Source organism: Xenopus tropicalis, chromosome 2 (assembly GCF_000004195.4).
Source record: "Xenopus tropicalis strain Nigerian chromosome 2, UCB_Xtro_10.0, whole genome shotgun sequence".
NCBI classification, from domain to species: domain Eukaryota; kingdom Metazoa; phylum Chordata; class Amphibia; order Anura; family Pipidae; genus Xenopus; species Xenopus tropicalis.
In genome coordinates this window covers 48422589-48441132 of record NC_030678.2, presented here as the reverse complement: position 1 = coordinate 48441132, position 18544 = coordinate 48422589, and the positions used below count along the sequence as shown (strand labels likewise).

Below are 18544 nucleotides of genomic sequence, written 5' to 3'. Positions count from 1 at the left end.
ACCATTCACTTCATTGTTTTGTATAAATACTCAATTTTTACCCAATTTATTGTTCCTTTGTAGTAACAAAACAATGTAAGTTAATCAACTGACAATAAATCCATGTTAATGTAAATTTTATTTTTAAATTACTTACTATGATTTGGTAGACTATATAGTACTGTGTGGTGCTGCTTATTATAAATTATTTGGAAAACTCTAGATGTAAGAGTTTCCAGAGTAATATTGCTAAACAAGAAGGTGCATCTTCAATGTCAAATGAGAAACAAGGCACCCAGCACCTTTTGGAACCACAGAATCTCCATAGGTCAACAGAATGGACAGGGCTAGGCCTGGGTGGGAATGAACTCTCTGCAAAACTCTTTACAATGTTCAACAAAGATTATCAAATCAATGTGTACAATGTGTACTTAATATTTTGTTTTTGACTAATACCTAAAAGTTTGTTGTTTATTATATTTTCTGTACTGAAAAAATGTCATATAAAGAGTTAATTTATGTTTTGTTTTACTGCAGCTGTCATCGGTGGATTTCAGCAAGACATATAACAAACCACCATCATTCATGGAGTCCCTGAAACACAATATCACGTCAGGTGATGTATGTCTGCAAGATATGTCATGTCTGGAGTCCATTTCACAGTGCCAAGCTGTTTCTGGACCTTCAGAAACTAATGGCATTCTTAGGCCTCACCATCAGCCCAATACCACCATAACCAGCAGGCCCCATAATCAGCCGCGTTTGGTTCTACTGCCCTCTCCAAGAAGTCTTAACTTCTGGTGTCTTGTCATCACAATTGTCATCATTATACTGGCCTACCGGCGGTACCAGCGGTTGCCATGTTCCTAATTTCTGGCCCTTGATATCGGCTTCTACCTTTGGCCTTTTTTATCATCTTCTGCCTCTGCTAACCCTCACCACTAGGCCTTGCAATCCTTAAAGGCTCTTAAAGTCACCAGGAGTGGATATTTTGCGCCAGGAGCAAATGTATCAACTTTCCTCATGAAAGGAGGAGTCCCCCTGTTTGCACCACACAGTACACACTAATATTTTCCCACATTTTAGTCTAGCTCCAGTTCCTTTATTTATATCTATCATGTTTGGTGAAAAGATGTAACTAAAGTACTAAATATAAATTTATTTACATCAAAGTAGCATATAATTGTATAGGCTAGTATTTAGAAATAGATAGAAAGCAAAACATTAAACAGGACACTGGAATACAGGCTACCAACAGTACTACACATAATACATCACTGATCCAGGGACTTGTCCGACTGCCATATTGGAGTCAGGAAGGAATTTTTTCCCCTTCTGAAGCACATTGGACACAGCTTCAGAAGGTTTTTTTGCCTTCCTCTGGATCAAGATAAATAGGAATCTTATGAATAAATAGTTGAACTTAAATATGAACTTAAATACTAAATTACTAAATAGAAAATAAGATGCCAGCAATTAAGATGGTAGAAGATAAGGATATTAAATGTTCAGTATTCCCCTATTACTGTTATGGCACCACCCTCATTTATTGTCAGTTTAATTCTTTGAACAAATGAGCCTTAAATTCAGGCAAATAAAAGAAATGATTAAAAATCTGAGTAAATAAATAAAACGTCAGACCTTTTATAACATCAACCTGTATATAATGTCAGCTATTTTATTTATATTAAAGGGACACAGTGTAGATTAAATAGAATAACATAGCTATGGATATCTAAAGTAATATGACAAAGGACAAAAATATATTAAAATGATAACATATGGCAGAAAAGAATAATGTTATATATAGTAGCTTAGTGTTAACTAAAAACCCTAACTAGAAGAATACTGTAAGGAAAACTGATAAAGGGATTAGTTGCTGTTAGAAGTCACCTACATTCTAAGGCTTTTGTCACACATTGTGTTTCACCTCTGCGCTGTATGTGACTGTCACTGTGGACCCAGTGGATTTCAGTCAGAAAATACACACTTTTCTGGCCAAAATCTGCTCTGTGTGAACGCACCTGTCAGTGCTCACAGATACAGTTCAGAGGGGGGAAATTTGTTTATACACTGAAGGAGAAAGCGCAATGTGTGCTAAAGGTCTAAGGCATATTAAATTGGGCTGGCTTCTATAGTCCAAATATTTAGAGACATATCTGGCTAAAAACCCAGACTCCCTCTCAGGATAAGGCAGGAGAAGTTGGCAAAAAACTTAGGACCAGCAATAAAGTAGTGGACTATAAAGTGCAGGACAGAAATAACTAAACTTGACTGATTTAAATAGAAAATTAGCAGCCATATTAGTGCACAGGTGAAAAGTTAGTATTTGTGGATACTTTTTTTGTAAATATTTAATTTTGTATTAAACTTTTAAAATAGGAATTAAAGAAAGTACATGTTTAATAGAAAGAATATTATAACGTCACAGAAAATGTATATCAAAAACATCTGTGCTGTGATAAATAAAGACAAATAGAGAATTTAAATTATTATTTACTGTCTGACTCTTTTGTTGTATCGCTATTATATTGTATTTACTGTATTATCTTATTCTATTATGCATAAAGGAGGGACAATTCAGATCCCAATGAGGAGGCCCTTGTGGCCCAGGGTTTGCAAGTCTTGAGGAATTTATCTCTGTGGAATGAAAGGCATTTTCTCTTTTCCTCAGTTTGATATACTTCTTTCCTGTTGGGCGATTATGTGGGTGCGTATATGGCCAGCTTTAGGCAATGTATGGTTTGTATTTGAGCAACATAATGCAGAATTGCTTAAATACATATAAACTTGTGTATTAAAACAGTCAAAACTTTGCCTGGTTCATTAACCAAAAGAGACCAATCTAACATTTACTTTCAATATTTTAATTGCTCCATGCATCATCATCAGAATAATTTTTATATACAGCACCAGCATATTATGCAGTGCATTACATTAATTTATAACAAACACAGGTTTTGCAATAATTTGATAAATAGTTATTGTCCTTTAGCTGCTCTGGAATATTTAAACAGGACAATCATTTTCCACATTCCTTTGGGATTATTAGAAGCCTATTTATCAAATTGTGAACTCACATAAACTCCTGAGAGTTTTGCTGATTAAAAAAAATTCGAATGATGATGTATTTATTAATAGTCACAATAATATTTATCTTAATATTCAAGTTTCATTTGCCTGCCTATTTTTGTCCATTTCTTAACTTGCCATGGAAGAGCACTTAACACTTTTCACATGGGGGACACAATCAAATAGAATAACTAGAAAGGGAAGTTTGAGAACAAACTTCATGTTGGGTTGAAAAGCGTGAAGTCACTGAATGAAATCTGATCTGTTGTTGTCCCGCCCACTTTTTCTAACCTTGGACCACAGTTATATAGTAAAACCACTGAGAAAAGTTTGGGGACCCTGGTTTTAATAGTGTCTGAATGGCAGCAATTTAAATTTCCCCACTGAAAGTCAACGAGTGACATCTGATTGGTGGCTCCACCCCCTTTTTCTAACCTGGAACTGCAGTTACCCAGTGACTAACTCTGCAAAGTTTAGGGACCCTGGGATTAATAGTTAAAGAACGGCAGCAGTTTAAATTTAAACCAATAAAAGTCAATAGGTAAATTGTGATTGGTGGTTGGTGGGTGTGCCCAATTTTTCTAACCTTGAGTCGAAGTCACCCAGTGACAAACAGTGGGCACCCTGGCATAAATAGTGTGAGAATGACAGCATTTTAAATTTAAATGAATAAAATTCAATGGATGGAATCCGATTGGCTGTTAATGGCCCAACCCATTTTTTAAATTTTTGAACTGCAGTCCCCCAGTGACCAACTGTTCAAAGTTTGGGGACTCAGGCATAAAAATTGTGAGACTGACAGCATTTTACACTTTACCATTGAAAGTAAATAGGTGAAATGTGATTGGCTGTTGGTGGCTCCAACCACTTTTTTCTAACTTTGAACGGCAAATACCCAGTGACTAACTCTGGAAAGTTTAACAACGCTGGAATTAATACTTAAATAATGGCATCAGTTAAATATAAACCAATGAAATTTAATGGGTGGAAATGGGTTGGCTGTTGGTGGCTCCGCCCACTTTTTTTTCCAACTCTGAACCGCAGTTACCTGGTGACTAGCTCTGCAAAGTTTGGGGACCTTAGTATTAATATTTAAAGAATGGCAGCAGTTTAAATTTAAACATATGAAGTCTATAGGTGAAATCTGATTGGCTGTTGTTGGCCCTGCCCACTTTTCCAAACTTGGAACATAGTCACCCAGTGACAAACTGACCCTGACATTAAACATGTGAGAATGGCAGCAGTTAAAATTTCCCCACTAAAAACAATGAAAGAAATGTGATTGGCTTTTGGTGGCCCCGCCCACTTTTTCCTAACTTTGACTATGTAGTCACCCAGTGACTGAATGTGCAAAGTTTGGGAACCCTGGCACCTAACCAATAAAATTCAATAGGTGAAATCTGATTGGCTGTTGGTGGCTCCGCCCACTTTTTCAAAGCTAAAACTGCAGTCCCCTAGTGACCAATTGTGAAAAGATTGGGGACCCGGGTGTTAATTCTGTGAGAATGGCAGCAGGTTGAATTTTCCAATTAAAAGTTAATAGGTAAAATCTGATTGGCTGTTGGTGGCTCCACCCACTTAAAAACATACAAAAAACCTTAAATGTGTAGTCGCCCAGTGACTGACTATGCAAAATTTGGGAACCCTGGCAACAAACCAATAAAAATCAATAGGTGAAATCTGATTGGCTGTTGGTGGCTCTGCCCACTTTTCAAAAGTAAAACTGCAGTCCCCTAGTGACCAACTGTGAAAAGTTTGGGGACCCTGGTGTTAATACTGTGAGAATGGCAGCAGGTTGGATTTCTGCCAAGTCAATAGGTAAAATCTGATTGGCTGTTCACAGCTCCGCCCACTTTTGGGCATCCAACAATCATCATATTTTTATTCAGGCTGAGCCCATGACTATGTGATTCAAGTTTGGGGAGTGTAGCCTCAAAGCTGTAAGATTGGCAGCAGTTTAATTTCCCCATAAAAGTCAATGGGTGAAATTTGATTGGCTGTTGTCGGCCCCTCCCACTTTGCATTAAAAAAAAAAAAAAAAAAAAACTTGAATGCGTAGTCACCCAGTGACTGACTGTGCAAAGTTTTGGAACTCTGGCATCAAACCAATAAAAACCAAAAAGTGAAATTTAATTGGCTGTTGGTGGCTCCGCCCACTTCTCAAAGGTAAAACTGCAGTCCCCTAGTGACCAAGTGTAAAAAGTTTGGGGACCCTATTGTTATTACTGTGAGAATGGCAGCAGATTGAATTTCCGCTAAATCAATAGGTAAAATCTGATTGGCTGTTCACAGCTCCACCCACTTTTGGGCATCCAGCAATCATCATATTTTCATTCAGGCTGACCCCATGACTATGTGATTCAAGTTTGGGGAGTGCAGCCTCTAAGCTGTAAGATTGGCAGCAGTTTCATTTTCCCCATTAAAGTCAATAGATGAAATTTGATTGGCTGTTGTGTCTCCTCCCACTTTGGGGTCATCCAACAAATGTCGCTGTTTCATTCAGGGTGACCCCATTATTATGTTATCCAAGTTTGGGGGGTGTAGCTTCAAAGCTGTAAGAGTGGCAGCAGTTTGAAAATCTTCCCTGTCAAAATCAATGGGAAAATTGGGGTGTTCGGAGCGGCGCCACAAAAAGACGGGGGGCGGGGTTGCTTAGAAAAGCACAAGCAACCTGCTCCGCTATAGGGCGAAGAAGTGTGGGGAGTTTGAGTGTTGTACCCCTAAAACTGTAGGAGGAGTAGCGTTTAGAAAATGGGGGGTGCTAAGAAGAAGAAGTGGAAGAATAAGCCAAAGTCGAAGAACAGTCTGTCGGGGTTTTCAGCCCAACATAATAAAAACTTGTATTGTTTCAGCTCTGCCCAGCTCTGATTCTTTGCAACTTTGATGGTGATGAGAAGATGAAGGAAGAGAAATGCTTAAATCCCATCAGGCTACTGCAATAATTTGGCACTGATTATATGATAGATCAGTGACTCCTGTCTCCTAATGAATGGGGGCAACTTTTCATTGGCTTGTAACACCCTATTTGTTAAAAATGAGCATATTAAAAGTTGCCCTAAAAGTAACACTGCAATCCTAAGCAATTAGGCAGAAAAAACATTTAGTTCTGTATTACCAGTCAAACGCCCCAGCAGATGGCTATGCCAACCATCATCTGCCAAAATGACACCATCTACCCAGAGCTTAAATGCTAGCAAACTCAAATATACTAAAATACAGCTAAAATAAGATAGATGCTCTTTAATTAACCATTGTACAGCTGTTTCTACCCACATGTCAGTCCTGGCACAATGCCCAGTATCTGAACAAACCATCTGTTTTGGAATGGGAAAGGACTAGATATATGTATGTAACTACAATGTATTTATATGTGTGTGTGGCACACCTCCTATTATTAGTCACAACAAGTTTACCACAAAAGATAATTCAACTTTGGATAAGTGATGCAAAAACGTTGCACTAAATACGAGGGCTCATTTACATTAATACAAGCACAAGTGCAAAAGGCAATATTATGTGTGCTTAAAAGAGAACTAAAGTTAGGCTGAAAATTTTGTACAAATTAGGTTTTGGGGTTCTGGAAGATCTGTACCTCCAAACATGACCGAAATAGCTCCCCATCTTTCCTTCTGCTGATTCACGTTCCCTAAACTTAGGGATTGACTCACATTATATTAGGTCTATCTATCTATCTATCTATCTATCTATCTATCTATCATCTATCTATCAATCTATCTATCATCTATCTATCATCTACAGTATCTATCTATCTATCTATCATCTACAGTATCTATCTATCTATCTATCTATCTATCAGGCAAACCTAATTTTCTGCTCCATGATTTGCAATGGATCCTAAGCTTAGTGTCGCAGCAGCATGTGTGTGAGATGCAAGGTACACAGGTAACAGGGAGTCCATGATTAATGAACGCAACTAGTCCTCCCACACTAACACCATTTTTAAGCAGAAACATTTTAGAATATTTCCTCAGAATTACACATATGACATCTACAAAGAAGATCTTATTGTGACTTGAGTGCCCAAGAATGAATACAAAACTAATGATGTAGTGGTAGATCTGTTGATCATTGCTTTATTATGGGGCACATTTACCAAAACACAAATTCGAATCCTGAATGGGAAAAATTCGCATTGGAAACAAAAATATCGCAACTTTATCGTATTTTTCGCGACTATTTCGTCGCCGCCGTGACTTTATCGTATTGAACGATCGTAAATGGTGGGAAAACCTTTCCGACTTTGCATGATTTTGGAAGCCTCCCATAGGAATAAATAGCATAGGAATAGGAATAAACCTGGCCCAAGGAAAGTCACGATACCAAAGCTTGATCGAATCCGAAACTTCCGTACTCGGCGCAACAATACGATTTTTCCGCAAAAATACCGATAAAAAAAAACGCATTCGGACGCATTCGGCAATTGATAAATGTGCCCCTATGTGTCTTCTGCTATAAACAAAGTTGGACTGGCCATTCCTGATGGCCCCCTCCCTATGGTTTCAGTGTGACAGTCCAGGGCACGCTGCCCAAGGATGGGCTGCAGGTGTGGAACTACTGATAAGCACCTTGAATTTTTTTTTAACACTCGGGTGCTGTTTTGTTTGTTTTCAAATGTAAAAATAGAATGGCTTGTGGAAAGGGGAAGGTTGGAGGGAAGAATAGCACAAATATTGGTTGGAGACAGAATGGCTCGCTTGGGAAAACAGATTAAATAAGGAACTGGCAGATGAAAAGAGGGGAGAAGAAGATAGCTAAAGGCATAAATAGCGAATAACAAATTGATAAATGTCATGGGAGGAGTAGGGGTATGTGAAAATTAAGGACAAGAAAAGAAAAGCAGAGTTTAAAAAAACAAGATCTTTTTTTCTTTAAAAAGGGTAAAATCATATTGGTAAAACCAGGCTGGCACATTTCATCTTACACACTCAGATCTCTGTTAAACTAAATTTAGACACTATCACAAACAGTATACAATTCATCACAACTGCCAAAGGTTTCTATTGTTAAATTTGCTTAAATTCCATGCAGCGTGACATGTATAACTACCACGGGCAGCTATCTGTGTGTTGGCAAAGCAGGTCTATATCTCCATGCATCCATCCACCAGGGAGTTCTACAATGTCTAAGTTGCTTGAGCCTCACCTAAATGGGCAGAGTTGGGCAAACTGGTATCCTGGAACAATGTGGGGTCCAACCAACATGCAAAGTGCCTTCCATATCTATGTGTTGATAAGGAATACATTCTGTGTGTGCAGATTCACCCACAGGCCCCCCTTAACTTGGATGGATTCTGTTCTCAAGCTAGCCTTAGTTACATCAACTATAGCTTGGAAGACAGAACCACCTGTTTGGCAAAGACCTTTTCTGTGCTGTGAACAGATATTTCTATGCGTATAAATTGGTAAACTGGTAATGCCTATGCTCATATGTTTCTTATGACATATGCTACTGTCACAAAGTCTATATAAACCCTGTGCTGTCTTTGTGCTGTAGTTCTGACTCTAGTTGCTCATGACCCACGTACGTGTCTAATAAGCCTTACCTAATTACCTCAAATGACTTTCGGAATCTGAAATTTCCATAACAATGTCCATAGTGAAACTCCAGGGAAGTACTGAACTCAGCTCAGAGTACTTTTATGTATTTGTAATAAATCTATTTTTAACAAACTATTGCTATTTCTGTGTTGTAAATATCACAAATAATCTATTTATGTACATTGTTAACCATGCCCAACTGAAGTGAACCATAGAGGATTTTTCATTTTTCCATGCAAAGGCCTTTCTGTAATTGCCACGGATAACAGTGCCATTCAGGACTGCTGGAGAGGAAACGCTATCCACTTCTAACCTTGAGTGAGTCTTTTTCTTATCTGTCCCCATCTCAGCAAATAAGGTGTATGAGTTCTGCACGCTAGAGTCTATAAATTGTACTGCCTGCAGCTTAGTAATGATTGTCTTATAATATACTAAACTATGCTCAACTCTTCATGAAAGATCCATTCCCTTAGTGATGCACCTCATTATTGCTAGGAAATTGCCCATCCATTTCACTACAATAATCCCTTAGCAGTTTGTCGCTTGCCCTCTTTGCTAAGCAACACATAGAAAATCTAACTTTAACATTCAAGTGATGATTTTAAATATCCTGCAGTTTCATAGAAAATGTGTTTGTCTTACAAAAGTAACGAGTCTACGAGAAAAGTATTAAATTATGTCTAATTCTTCCCTCAATTCCCCTGCCGTTTACAGGCATTCAGTTGGCAGCAAATAAATATGATAGCCAGCATTAGGTTTCTGCTGGCATAGAACCTGACACAGATCACTGGGATCCCTGGATCATAATCTGTTCAACTCTTAGTATAGAATTCCTTTGTACTTACCTTAAATGACTCCAGGAATCCACCGTGAGCACCATTCTCCAACTTGTCTTCCTCAGGACCCAGGCCTAGCATGGCTTGTGTGTGTACATGAAGGTCATCGTGAAGGTTGTCCAAAAGTGCTGCCCTTGTCCGATCCTTTGATTAAGAAGTAGGTTATAGGCTTTTCACAATCAAAACCTTAATAACTGCTTATTCACACACTAAGGGATGCTAGTTATAGCACACTAGCGTATTTTTTTTCTATTTGTATACATAGATATTTTAAAACTTGCAATAGTTCACAATCGATATAAAACAACAGAATCTAAGCTTTTATTGATCTTCTCATTTACCTCAAGCTTTGCAAACTTGTCTGACTTGCAGCATGCATGTTCTGCATTAATGAGCTTGGTCAGCAAAAATTCACGAAACTCGGAATTCTGGAAAACAGAATATAAATAGTCCATATGATAAACTGTAGGTTGGGTGAAGTCCTCCAGAGGTCCCTCTATGATACTTATAGTTGCAATAAAACAGGTAAGAAGACCATGAGGGTGTATTTCTATATAGCCCTAAAGTGCAGATTTATGAGAACACATTTCCTCTTAGTTTGCTTAGCTTTATACAGGCCTAAGGGTTGGCTAAATAGGGTTGGATTTGGAGGTATCTTGTATACAGTGACGCATACAATAAATAATGTAGCCTTTTAAGGTCCTAGTGGGGTTTAGGCAGGGTCACCAGAATGTACATGGAATGTGCTAAACTGGGAAATCCAATAAGCAAGCAGTATTATTATATTTTCTAAAGCTACTAAGTTACTTTTCCAGTTTACTATTCCTAGCTTATTTATGAACTAGTGCTCTGTCAGCTGCCTATAAGTTAAATTGGCAGATATCCATAAATATTTTTAAATAGTGCAAAAAAAATCATTACTTTTTTTAGCTGATTTCTATTTTTTTTCTATATGTTTTTTTTAACCATTTTTATAAAATGTAGGTTGTAGGAAGTAGTGTCATTTTGCTCACTCTTATACAGACATGGAATCCATTATCCAGAATCCTGTTATCCAGTAAGCTCCGCATTATGGGAAGGTCATCTCCCACAGATTTCATTTAAATCAAATATTCCACATTTTAAACAATGTTTTCCTTTTTTCTCTGAAATAAGATATAATTATGCAAGGTTTATTTATCTTACGGTGATCCTAATTACAGAAGGACCAACTCGCCCACCCATCATCTGACCTCCATGCGCACATGTGCGGTGATGATGTGATGGGGGACGCACACAATGACTATGTGTCAGGGGGACAAGGGCAGGGAGTAGGGGTAGGCAGACTGAAGAGGTATATGCCTAGCGACCCCCCAGGGTTGCACCCTAGGAAAGTCCCTCTTCTGCCTCTTCTGCCTCCCCCTAGTTCCATACCCTTACTACAAAGATATTGGAATTTCCATGGCCTGCCAGTAGAGGGAAGCAAAGTATACTTAAACAGAAAGAAACTGAAGGCAGCTAGAATACGCACCCTAGCAGATCCCAAGGTGTTATGAAGAGCAAAATAATGGAAATAAAACCCTTTAATAACTTCTACATAAATTAATTATCATGCACAGTATGCATCTTTTGTACAGAATATTTCTCTCTGCGCTCATGTCATACTTATTCCCTTTGTTCAGGCCATATGGGAACATAATTATTACTGAAGTATGACAGATGTGTGTAGCATTAGCTCTGTAGTAGACTGGATGTCAAGTCTCTTGCATAACTTTTCTGCATCTCAACCAATTAACCCTTTTCACCTGTACCCACCAACACCACCTAAACTCACCTTGTGGGACCCCAATTGCTGATACATTGGTGGAACCTGCTATCTTGCCTGCACAGACAGTTTGTGTAAATCACAAAAACCCCAGCAAAGGTCTCCCCAAAACATTTGCACCTGAGCATTCCTAACAGAAAGTTGTGGGCAGCTATTCTTGTTCATTTACATATAAATACATACTTATAATAAATATATATTATTATATAGAGAGAGATTTTTCAGGTGGGCCTAAGGGCACGCAAAGGCAGATTGTCAATTTGCGGGTAAGTGGAAGCTGACAATCTGCCCATACATTTAAAAAACCTTTTATATGTGCCTGCACCAAGAAGCACTGAATCTGCCCAGGTGATGGCACACACAACCGATATTCGCCAACAAACCCGAGACTTGCATTTGTTGGTGGATATCAGCTGTGTGTTCCTGCACCTGGGCGGATTTGGTGATTCCAGGTGCAGGCATAACTAGAAGATTTTTTAAGCGTAGGGGTTGTCAGCCTGTGCTTATCCACAGGCTGACAATCTGACACGTGTGCCTTGCCCTAAGGGAAATTATTTCCTTTAGGGCTCCTAAAGGGGGGTTTCACCCTTAATGTGACCAAACAACAAATAGACAGCCAATGTGACAAACTGGCCGTATTTAGCAAGCCACTTATGAACAGCAGATGAACAAGAAACACTTTGTACCGCAACTTACTTAACAGTTCACTCCTGAAAAGCCCATTGCTACCACAAGAAAGAGGAAAATAATGAAGACATTTGGTATTTAAATTCCATTGCATTTTCTTTGATCTCTCTAGGTATGTAAACCGACATGCTGACGCAGTTATGACAGCTCAGGGAAAACCATGACTAATGTTTTGACAGAGAAAATCTGTCAGTCGTTTTCTATATAAAAGATAACCTGCTCCCTGCAGAGTCTCCAGAAATGAGCTGAGCCGATAAATGTGTTACTTTCATTGCGTCATGGCCCTCTCTGATTTCTGAGTCACTAGCAGGCTTCTCAGTGCTCTCCATGACAGCTGTTACACCAAATAACGATTACATATTGCTCTTTTCGATAAAATTCCCTTTGATTGACTTGCAATGGATCTGTGACCAGTTTCCCCCAAGTACTTATCAATAAGTAACACTGCTAGATGCCTTATAATCACTTATAGCCAAAACAACACTCTTCTTGCAGGAAAAGGAAAGAAACCAGCGAAACACAGAAGTGCAGACTTAAGGTAATATTTAATTAAAGGAAAACAGAAATTACTGCTGTAACATTGGGAATATATATATAATGCACCTGTCACCATAACTCAATATTCGCTTTACCAGTAATGAAATAAATGTCTAATGTTACTTTTAGTGCGTAAATCAAACTTGCAGTTTTACAAAATTATGTCTGTTTGGAACTTCTTATAACAATTGAAAGGTGATCTTAAAGGGGTTGTTTAGTATGATGTAGAGTCAAATTCTAAGCCAATTTATGGTTGGTCTTCATTTTTTATTATTTGTGTTTTTTTTTATGTATCTCCCTTTTTGCTCAGCAACTGGTTTGGAATTTCTGGTTGCTAGGGTTTAAATTACCTTAGTAACCAGGGAGTGGTTTGAATGAGAGACTGGTATATAATAGGAGAGGGCCTGAATAGAAGAATAAGTAATACATAGTAACACTAACAATGCAATTGTAGTCTCACAGAGCAATAGTTATTTTTTGGTTGCTGGGGCTGTTTGAAAATTGGAAGAAGTCAGAACTAAGAAGGCAAATAATTAAAAATGTAAATATAATAAATAATAAATACCAATTGAAAAGTTGCTTAGAATTGTCCATTCTGTAACATGCAAGTTAATTCAAAGGTGAACCACCCCTTTAAGTTAATATTGATTAAAATCCTGAGTGCAGTTGTTTCATAGTATAGTGTAGTGCCAATTACTCATTCTGACACTTGATAATGTTGAACCAAATCAATACAAAGACAGGGTTATTTATTAAGCATGCAGTTACTCACTTTGTGAAATACTGGTGGGTTTGGCAGTGGAGGCCCAAATGATGGTACATCTTCTCTGGCAGTCACAGATACCTGCACACAAACGAGATATGTCTCAAATATACATCTGACATCGATATGCTCCATACATAGATGTTCTTTTGCAACTTCTTGGGTCCCTAGTACAACAGATCCCATACAGAGGAAAGAGGACCCACTGCGACTGGACTTTCTTTAAGTGTGGCCCAGCAAAGTTCCCAAATCATTTAATGCTGGGGGTCACCGACATTATACGCTATGAATCAATGTACCAATTAAAACAATTAAAGCCATGGATTACAGCACTGTTGAATTCTGTGGGTCATTGTATTTCATAATGCTGTGGGTCACTCTAACAAAATGCATGGAGCCAATGTGCTATTTCACAGTGGCAATTAATTCTGCAAATCACTGTGCCATTTTAAGCTGGGGTCACTATATAATTCAATGGTGTGGGCCACTGTGCCAGGCCTCGACTGGGATTTAAAATAGGCCCTGGTATTTCAAGAACACAGTGGCCCAAACAGCCCCTCACCAGCCCAATAAATAGTAACTGTCTATGGCATCTTAAAGCAGCCCCTCTGGCATTTGCCAGAATCCACAGATTGCCAGTCCGGGCCTGTGCTGGGCTATTAATTTCTGTAACAAGTAATGCTAGGGGGTTATTGTAGCAGTTAATATTAGTAGTTTATGAGACATTAAAGGAGAACTATACCATGAAAACAAACCTAGATATAAATGCCATATTAAGCTTAATGCACCCATCTGAAGCTTTAGCATCTCTATAACAGCAATGATCCAGGCCTTGAAAGTTGTCCAAGAAACTGACCATCCTCCAGCTCCCCCCCACCATCTTCCAGCTCCCCCCCCAGCATCCTCCAGCTCCCCCCAGCGTCCTCCAGCTCCCCACCCCCAGCATCCAACAGCTCCCTCCAGCTCCCCACCAGCATCCTCCTGCTTCCTGCAGCTCCCCCTGCTCCCCCACCAGCATCCTCCAGCTCCCCCCAGCATCATCATGCTTCCTGCAGCTCCCCCCCAGCATCATCCTGCTTCCTGCAGCCCCCCCCCAGTGTCCTCCTGCTTCCTTCAGCTCCCCCTTCGTCCTCTTGCAGCTCCCCGCTGCATCCACACTTTTATATGGCTGTGCCCCGTGCATACTGACATCACATGTATGCGGGCACAACCAATCAAATTACCCGCTGACTACCAATGACAGGGCCCGTAATTCTTTAAAAGGGCCGAGCTAAAAATCTGTATCATGGCTGGGTCCCATTTACAGGCTACTGCCATATCCTTTATAAAGCAATATAATTCTCCTAAAAGACCTATCACAAAATTTTGCCTAGTGACAATCAAATGGGCAAATTGCCTCCTTGTGATAATATTTGCATTAGAATATTGTCAGGATAAAGCCAGCTGCTCTGGTGAACAATTAACAACATTACAGAAGCCAATGTGTCCTTTTAAGAATGCCTCACCAAACAGCACATATTGTATTTATCTATTCAAACTAGCAAATGAAGCTGAATTACTACCTCTTATAAGTTTGTTTAAAACTGTAAGTTCCGTCTTATCAGCTGGTGTTTATTGTTTTATTGCAGAAGAGCTTGTTTGCCAACACCCACTGGCGCTGGCCGTACATAGCCATGTTCCTCCATTATGGGCAGGCATCAATACCGATTATTTCTAGGTGCTGGTTACAGAAAACAAGGCACCATGATCACAGAAAGGGACAATGCCAATTTACACAAGAGCTTGAACAACTAAATGAATTGTATTCCATTTGAAACAGTAATGCCGTTTGCTTGTTTAACCTAAAAAACTATCAAACATGTTACAAATTCTGCTAATAACTGGGTGCCATATCCGCCAAAAGTAATGTTTACAAAGGCTTGTATTATAGAGAAATGGAAAAAAATTAGTAAGAAGAAATTTACAGTTTCGGCAAAAATGTTTTTTTTATTTTAAGAAGTCAAGACATTGTTAAACACATAAGTTGTATGTAGACTTAGAAATAGTTAGGTTGTTCACCCTTGTAAACAGCCTAAAGGCGGCCATATACAGGTAGATAAAAGTAGTCGCCCAGAGAAAGTAGCTCACAATGTGGTTCTCACCCCGATGGCCTACATCCCGTCAATGTGATTTAATACAATCAGATCAATCAGTTATTTTTCAGGAAAAGATCCACTTGTTTGGCGACCTCACCTTTAGGGAAGGAGCTGGCTGACAGATGCAAGCCTTACCTTGTACATTGTGATATCAGCCTCTGGGTTTTCAACTTGCACAACAATGTAAGCATGCAAAAAGTTGGATGCAATCATGTCTGGCACAAAAGGGGTGTTTTCCTCTTGAAAGATAATCGCCACAATATCATTACCAATGTGTCTTTTCCGTTGCAACTAAAATGACATGACAGATTGGGATTAATATTATAGCTCATATTGTATAGCACTTACCTACACACACTTAATGACACACAGTATGTAATGACATCTAATGTTCTTGCCCCAAAACTAGATAATGTACAGTATATTAAGGGGGCCATTTATAAAGGCCAGAGTTTCTTTTCAAAATTTTCAGCGCTAAAAGAGAAAAATAGAAAAAGAGTGTTGAATATTTTGAGATTTACAATGCATCAAAATACCTAAAAATCACACAAGGGCCCACACACACAGGTCAGTTTAACCAGGATCTTGCCTATTGGTTCTGGGAGCAAAAGGGAAGAGAAGGGCTTGGAATTTTACCCAAGCAATGTGAACTACTAAACCACTGTGCAACTCTGAACACAGTAAATAAAGCTGGCCAGTATGGTTATTAACTTAATTTCTCTTGATAAAAAAATAAACACCTTTACAAGACAATAGTTTATTCTTTTATGTTTTAAAGAATAGTACCCACATGAATTTGAAGTTGATCCCAGGTACATAACTCTTTTAAATCTTCATTTTGCTTAAAATCAAATAAAAATCTATATGCTTTGCCCTGTTGTAATGGAATTCACCTCTTACAAACCCTTCCATTAAAGCTTTACCACACTCTCATCTCATCTTTGAACCTAAGTGAAAGTGTCAGTGTGTGCTACACTAAAGTAGTTTCCTTCTGTTTTTATTTCTTCTTATTATTATTTCTTTTATATCTTATTTGTTTTGTACTTTACCCTTGATGCCATATGGTATTTTATTATAGACTGCGGATAATGAAATGAAAATACAAACTAAGTTGCCATTTGCTAGTGCATTAAACCATGAGTCATTTCTACAACAAAATTTCAAAGCAATCAAATAGATGTCAATAACAAGGGCAGTGTTTGAGCTCTCTCAGAACAAAAGATAACAGCAAATAAAGATCTGCTGATTGATTTAGTTTCTTTCCAGAGACCCCTATCCTAATACAAATAAAGAGAAAAAAAGGACACTCATACTATATGCCATGGCCCTGCTTAGTGGCTTTCCAGCCATGTTTGTGAGAAGAGAATATAAATAAAGTATTACAGACTATTCTCATTGATGTGATCCTGTCAGTGATCAAATAAAGCAGTACTCCCTACAATAATTTTCTTTAATAGAATGCAGGGGTTTTAGCATTTTAGTATATTGCAGCAAGGTGGAGAAAAACAGGGTATACACTAACTAATATCAACAAACCCCCCAACCCAGATAATCAATAAGTGATATTAGAGCTCATTTGCAAGTGCAAAGTGCAAGATGCTAAATGTGCATGCAATCTGTTTTTCCAAAATTCTAGCATAACTGTGGCTATTTGCACAATGGTGGGCACTGCAATGTGACATGATTTACTGATGTGGATGCTAATTTTCATCAGCATTGGTAAAACTGCACACAAGCTGCACTCACATTCTGCTTGTGTCAGTGATTAATAAGGTGCAAGTCAGTTGCATGTGTGGGTGCAAGGTTCAAAGGGAAACCTAAAAAAATAATTTACTCACAGCAGGTGTTAATTACAGGCAGGGCTGTATTTATATTTATATATACGGTGCCTATATATTAGATTCACATTTTTTAAAAATATGATGATTACCCCAGCTTCCGCTGAGGATTTCCTTCCGAAATCTGGCAACCGAGCTGGGAGGTGGTGAGGTGTAAGGGGTCCAGGGATCTTTTGCAATCATTATTGACTTATTTAAATGGGGTTCTGCTTCTTTATCCTCCCTTCACTAACATTGGGAGCGGGAAGAAAATTACAATGGATTAACCAGATCTTTAGGGAACCTTAAGGTGGCCATACACTGTAGATTTAAGCTGCCATTTTGGTCCCTTCAGACCATTTTGGCAGTTTATCCTCCAATGGGCCTATCCAACCGTTTTCTGGCCTAAAATAGGGCAGACGTTGATCATGCAGGTTTGACATTCCTGTCGGATTGAGGACCATATTGGCTTATTGGTGGTCCTCGCTCTGATAGCTTGATTTCCTATCATTGTAATCCAATCGTTTGGCTCTAGGGCCCCTTAGGTGGGCATGTTTTGGGGAAAGATCTGCTTCTTTGGTGATGTTGCCAAAGAATCGGATCTTACGGTGCAAAGTAGAACCTTCCATCTGTAATCTTCTTCACCCTCATTGTACAAGTTTTGAGAATCAACACATCTTTCAGCGTTGCAACTAAAAGTTCCTGTTTAGTAGCCATATCTGGAATGCTCATGATAACAAAATGTGCATAGTTGTTAATAAATGTTATATATAGGTAACTGGGGCTGTATTTCTGCTGTAATACCTGCTGTGTATCTCCTTCAGTGAATGGCAATTTGGTAGACACGTGAAACATGATCTCCTTTTCTCGGAACACAGTGTAAATGGATTCTGTGCCTGTCTGTCCATGTGCTACATCAAGTCCTCCACGGAACCTATGGAAAAAAATGTTATATATTATGTATAGTACTATACTCCTGCTTGCCTGCATAAGTGCTCTCCAATAATGGGCCTTTTTTAAAAAAAAATCACAGACAAAGTACAGAAAAAGTTAGTCTTTGTACACACAGCGGCCACCATTTGATTGTTGTGCAGTGTGATTGAAGTACCGCACAGTAACATATGAATTAAAAGCTCTCATGTTTCATGGAATGTAGGGTAATGCTGAATGAAATAAAAATAGGACTTCCTCAAATGTTATTGAATTTCTGTTAATCTTCATTCCTGTGGCTGCAAACCCGATGGGAAATATAAGAACACTTAAGGAATGGAAGGAGGATTATTTATATAGTGGTTTTCTCCCATGGGACTCAAAGCCCTTTACAGCAAGTAAGGCAGCCATGATAGGCGCACTTAG

General features: G+C 38.7%; 1 protein-coding gene across 5 annotated transcripts in view; it reads right to left on the bottom strand.

Moving 5' to 3' along the window:
* The window catches only part of rap1gap2 (RAP1 GTPase activating protein 2), a 296773-nt gene that overhangs the window by 22386 nt on the left and 255843 nt on the right, over positions 1-18544 (bottom strand). For all 5 annotated transcript variants that reach the window (XM_031896768.1, XM_031896766.1, XM_018091492.2 and 2 more), the window contains 5 exons: positions 17993-18122; positions 15507-15662; positions 13246-13317; positions 9787-9873; positions 9455-9589 (listed from right to left, as the gene is read on the bottom strand). In XM_031896768.1, the coding sequence (XP_031752628.1) occupies positions 9455-9589; positions 9787-9873; positions 13246-13317; positions 15507-15662; positions 17993-18122 (580 nt within the window). The remainder of the gene's footprint in view (positions 1-9454; positions 9590-9786; positions 9874-13245; positions 13318-15506; positions 15663-17992; positions 18123-18544) is intronic.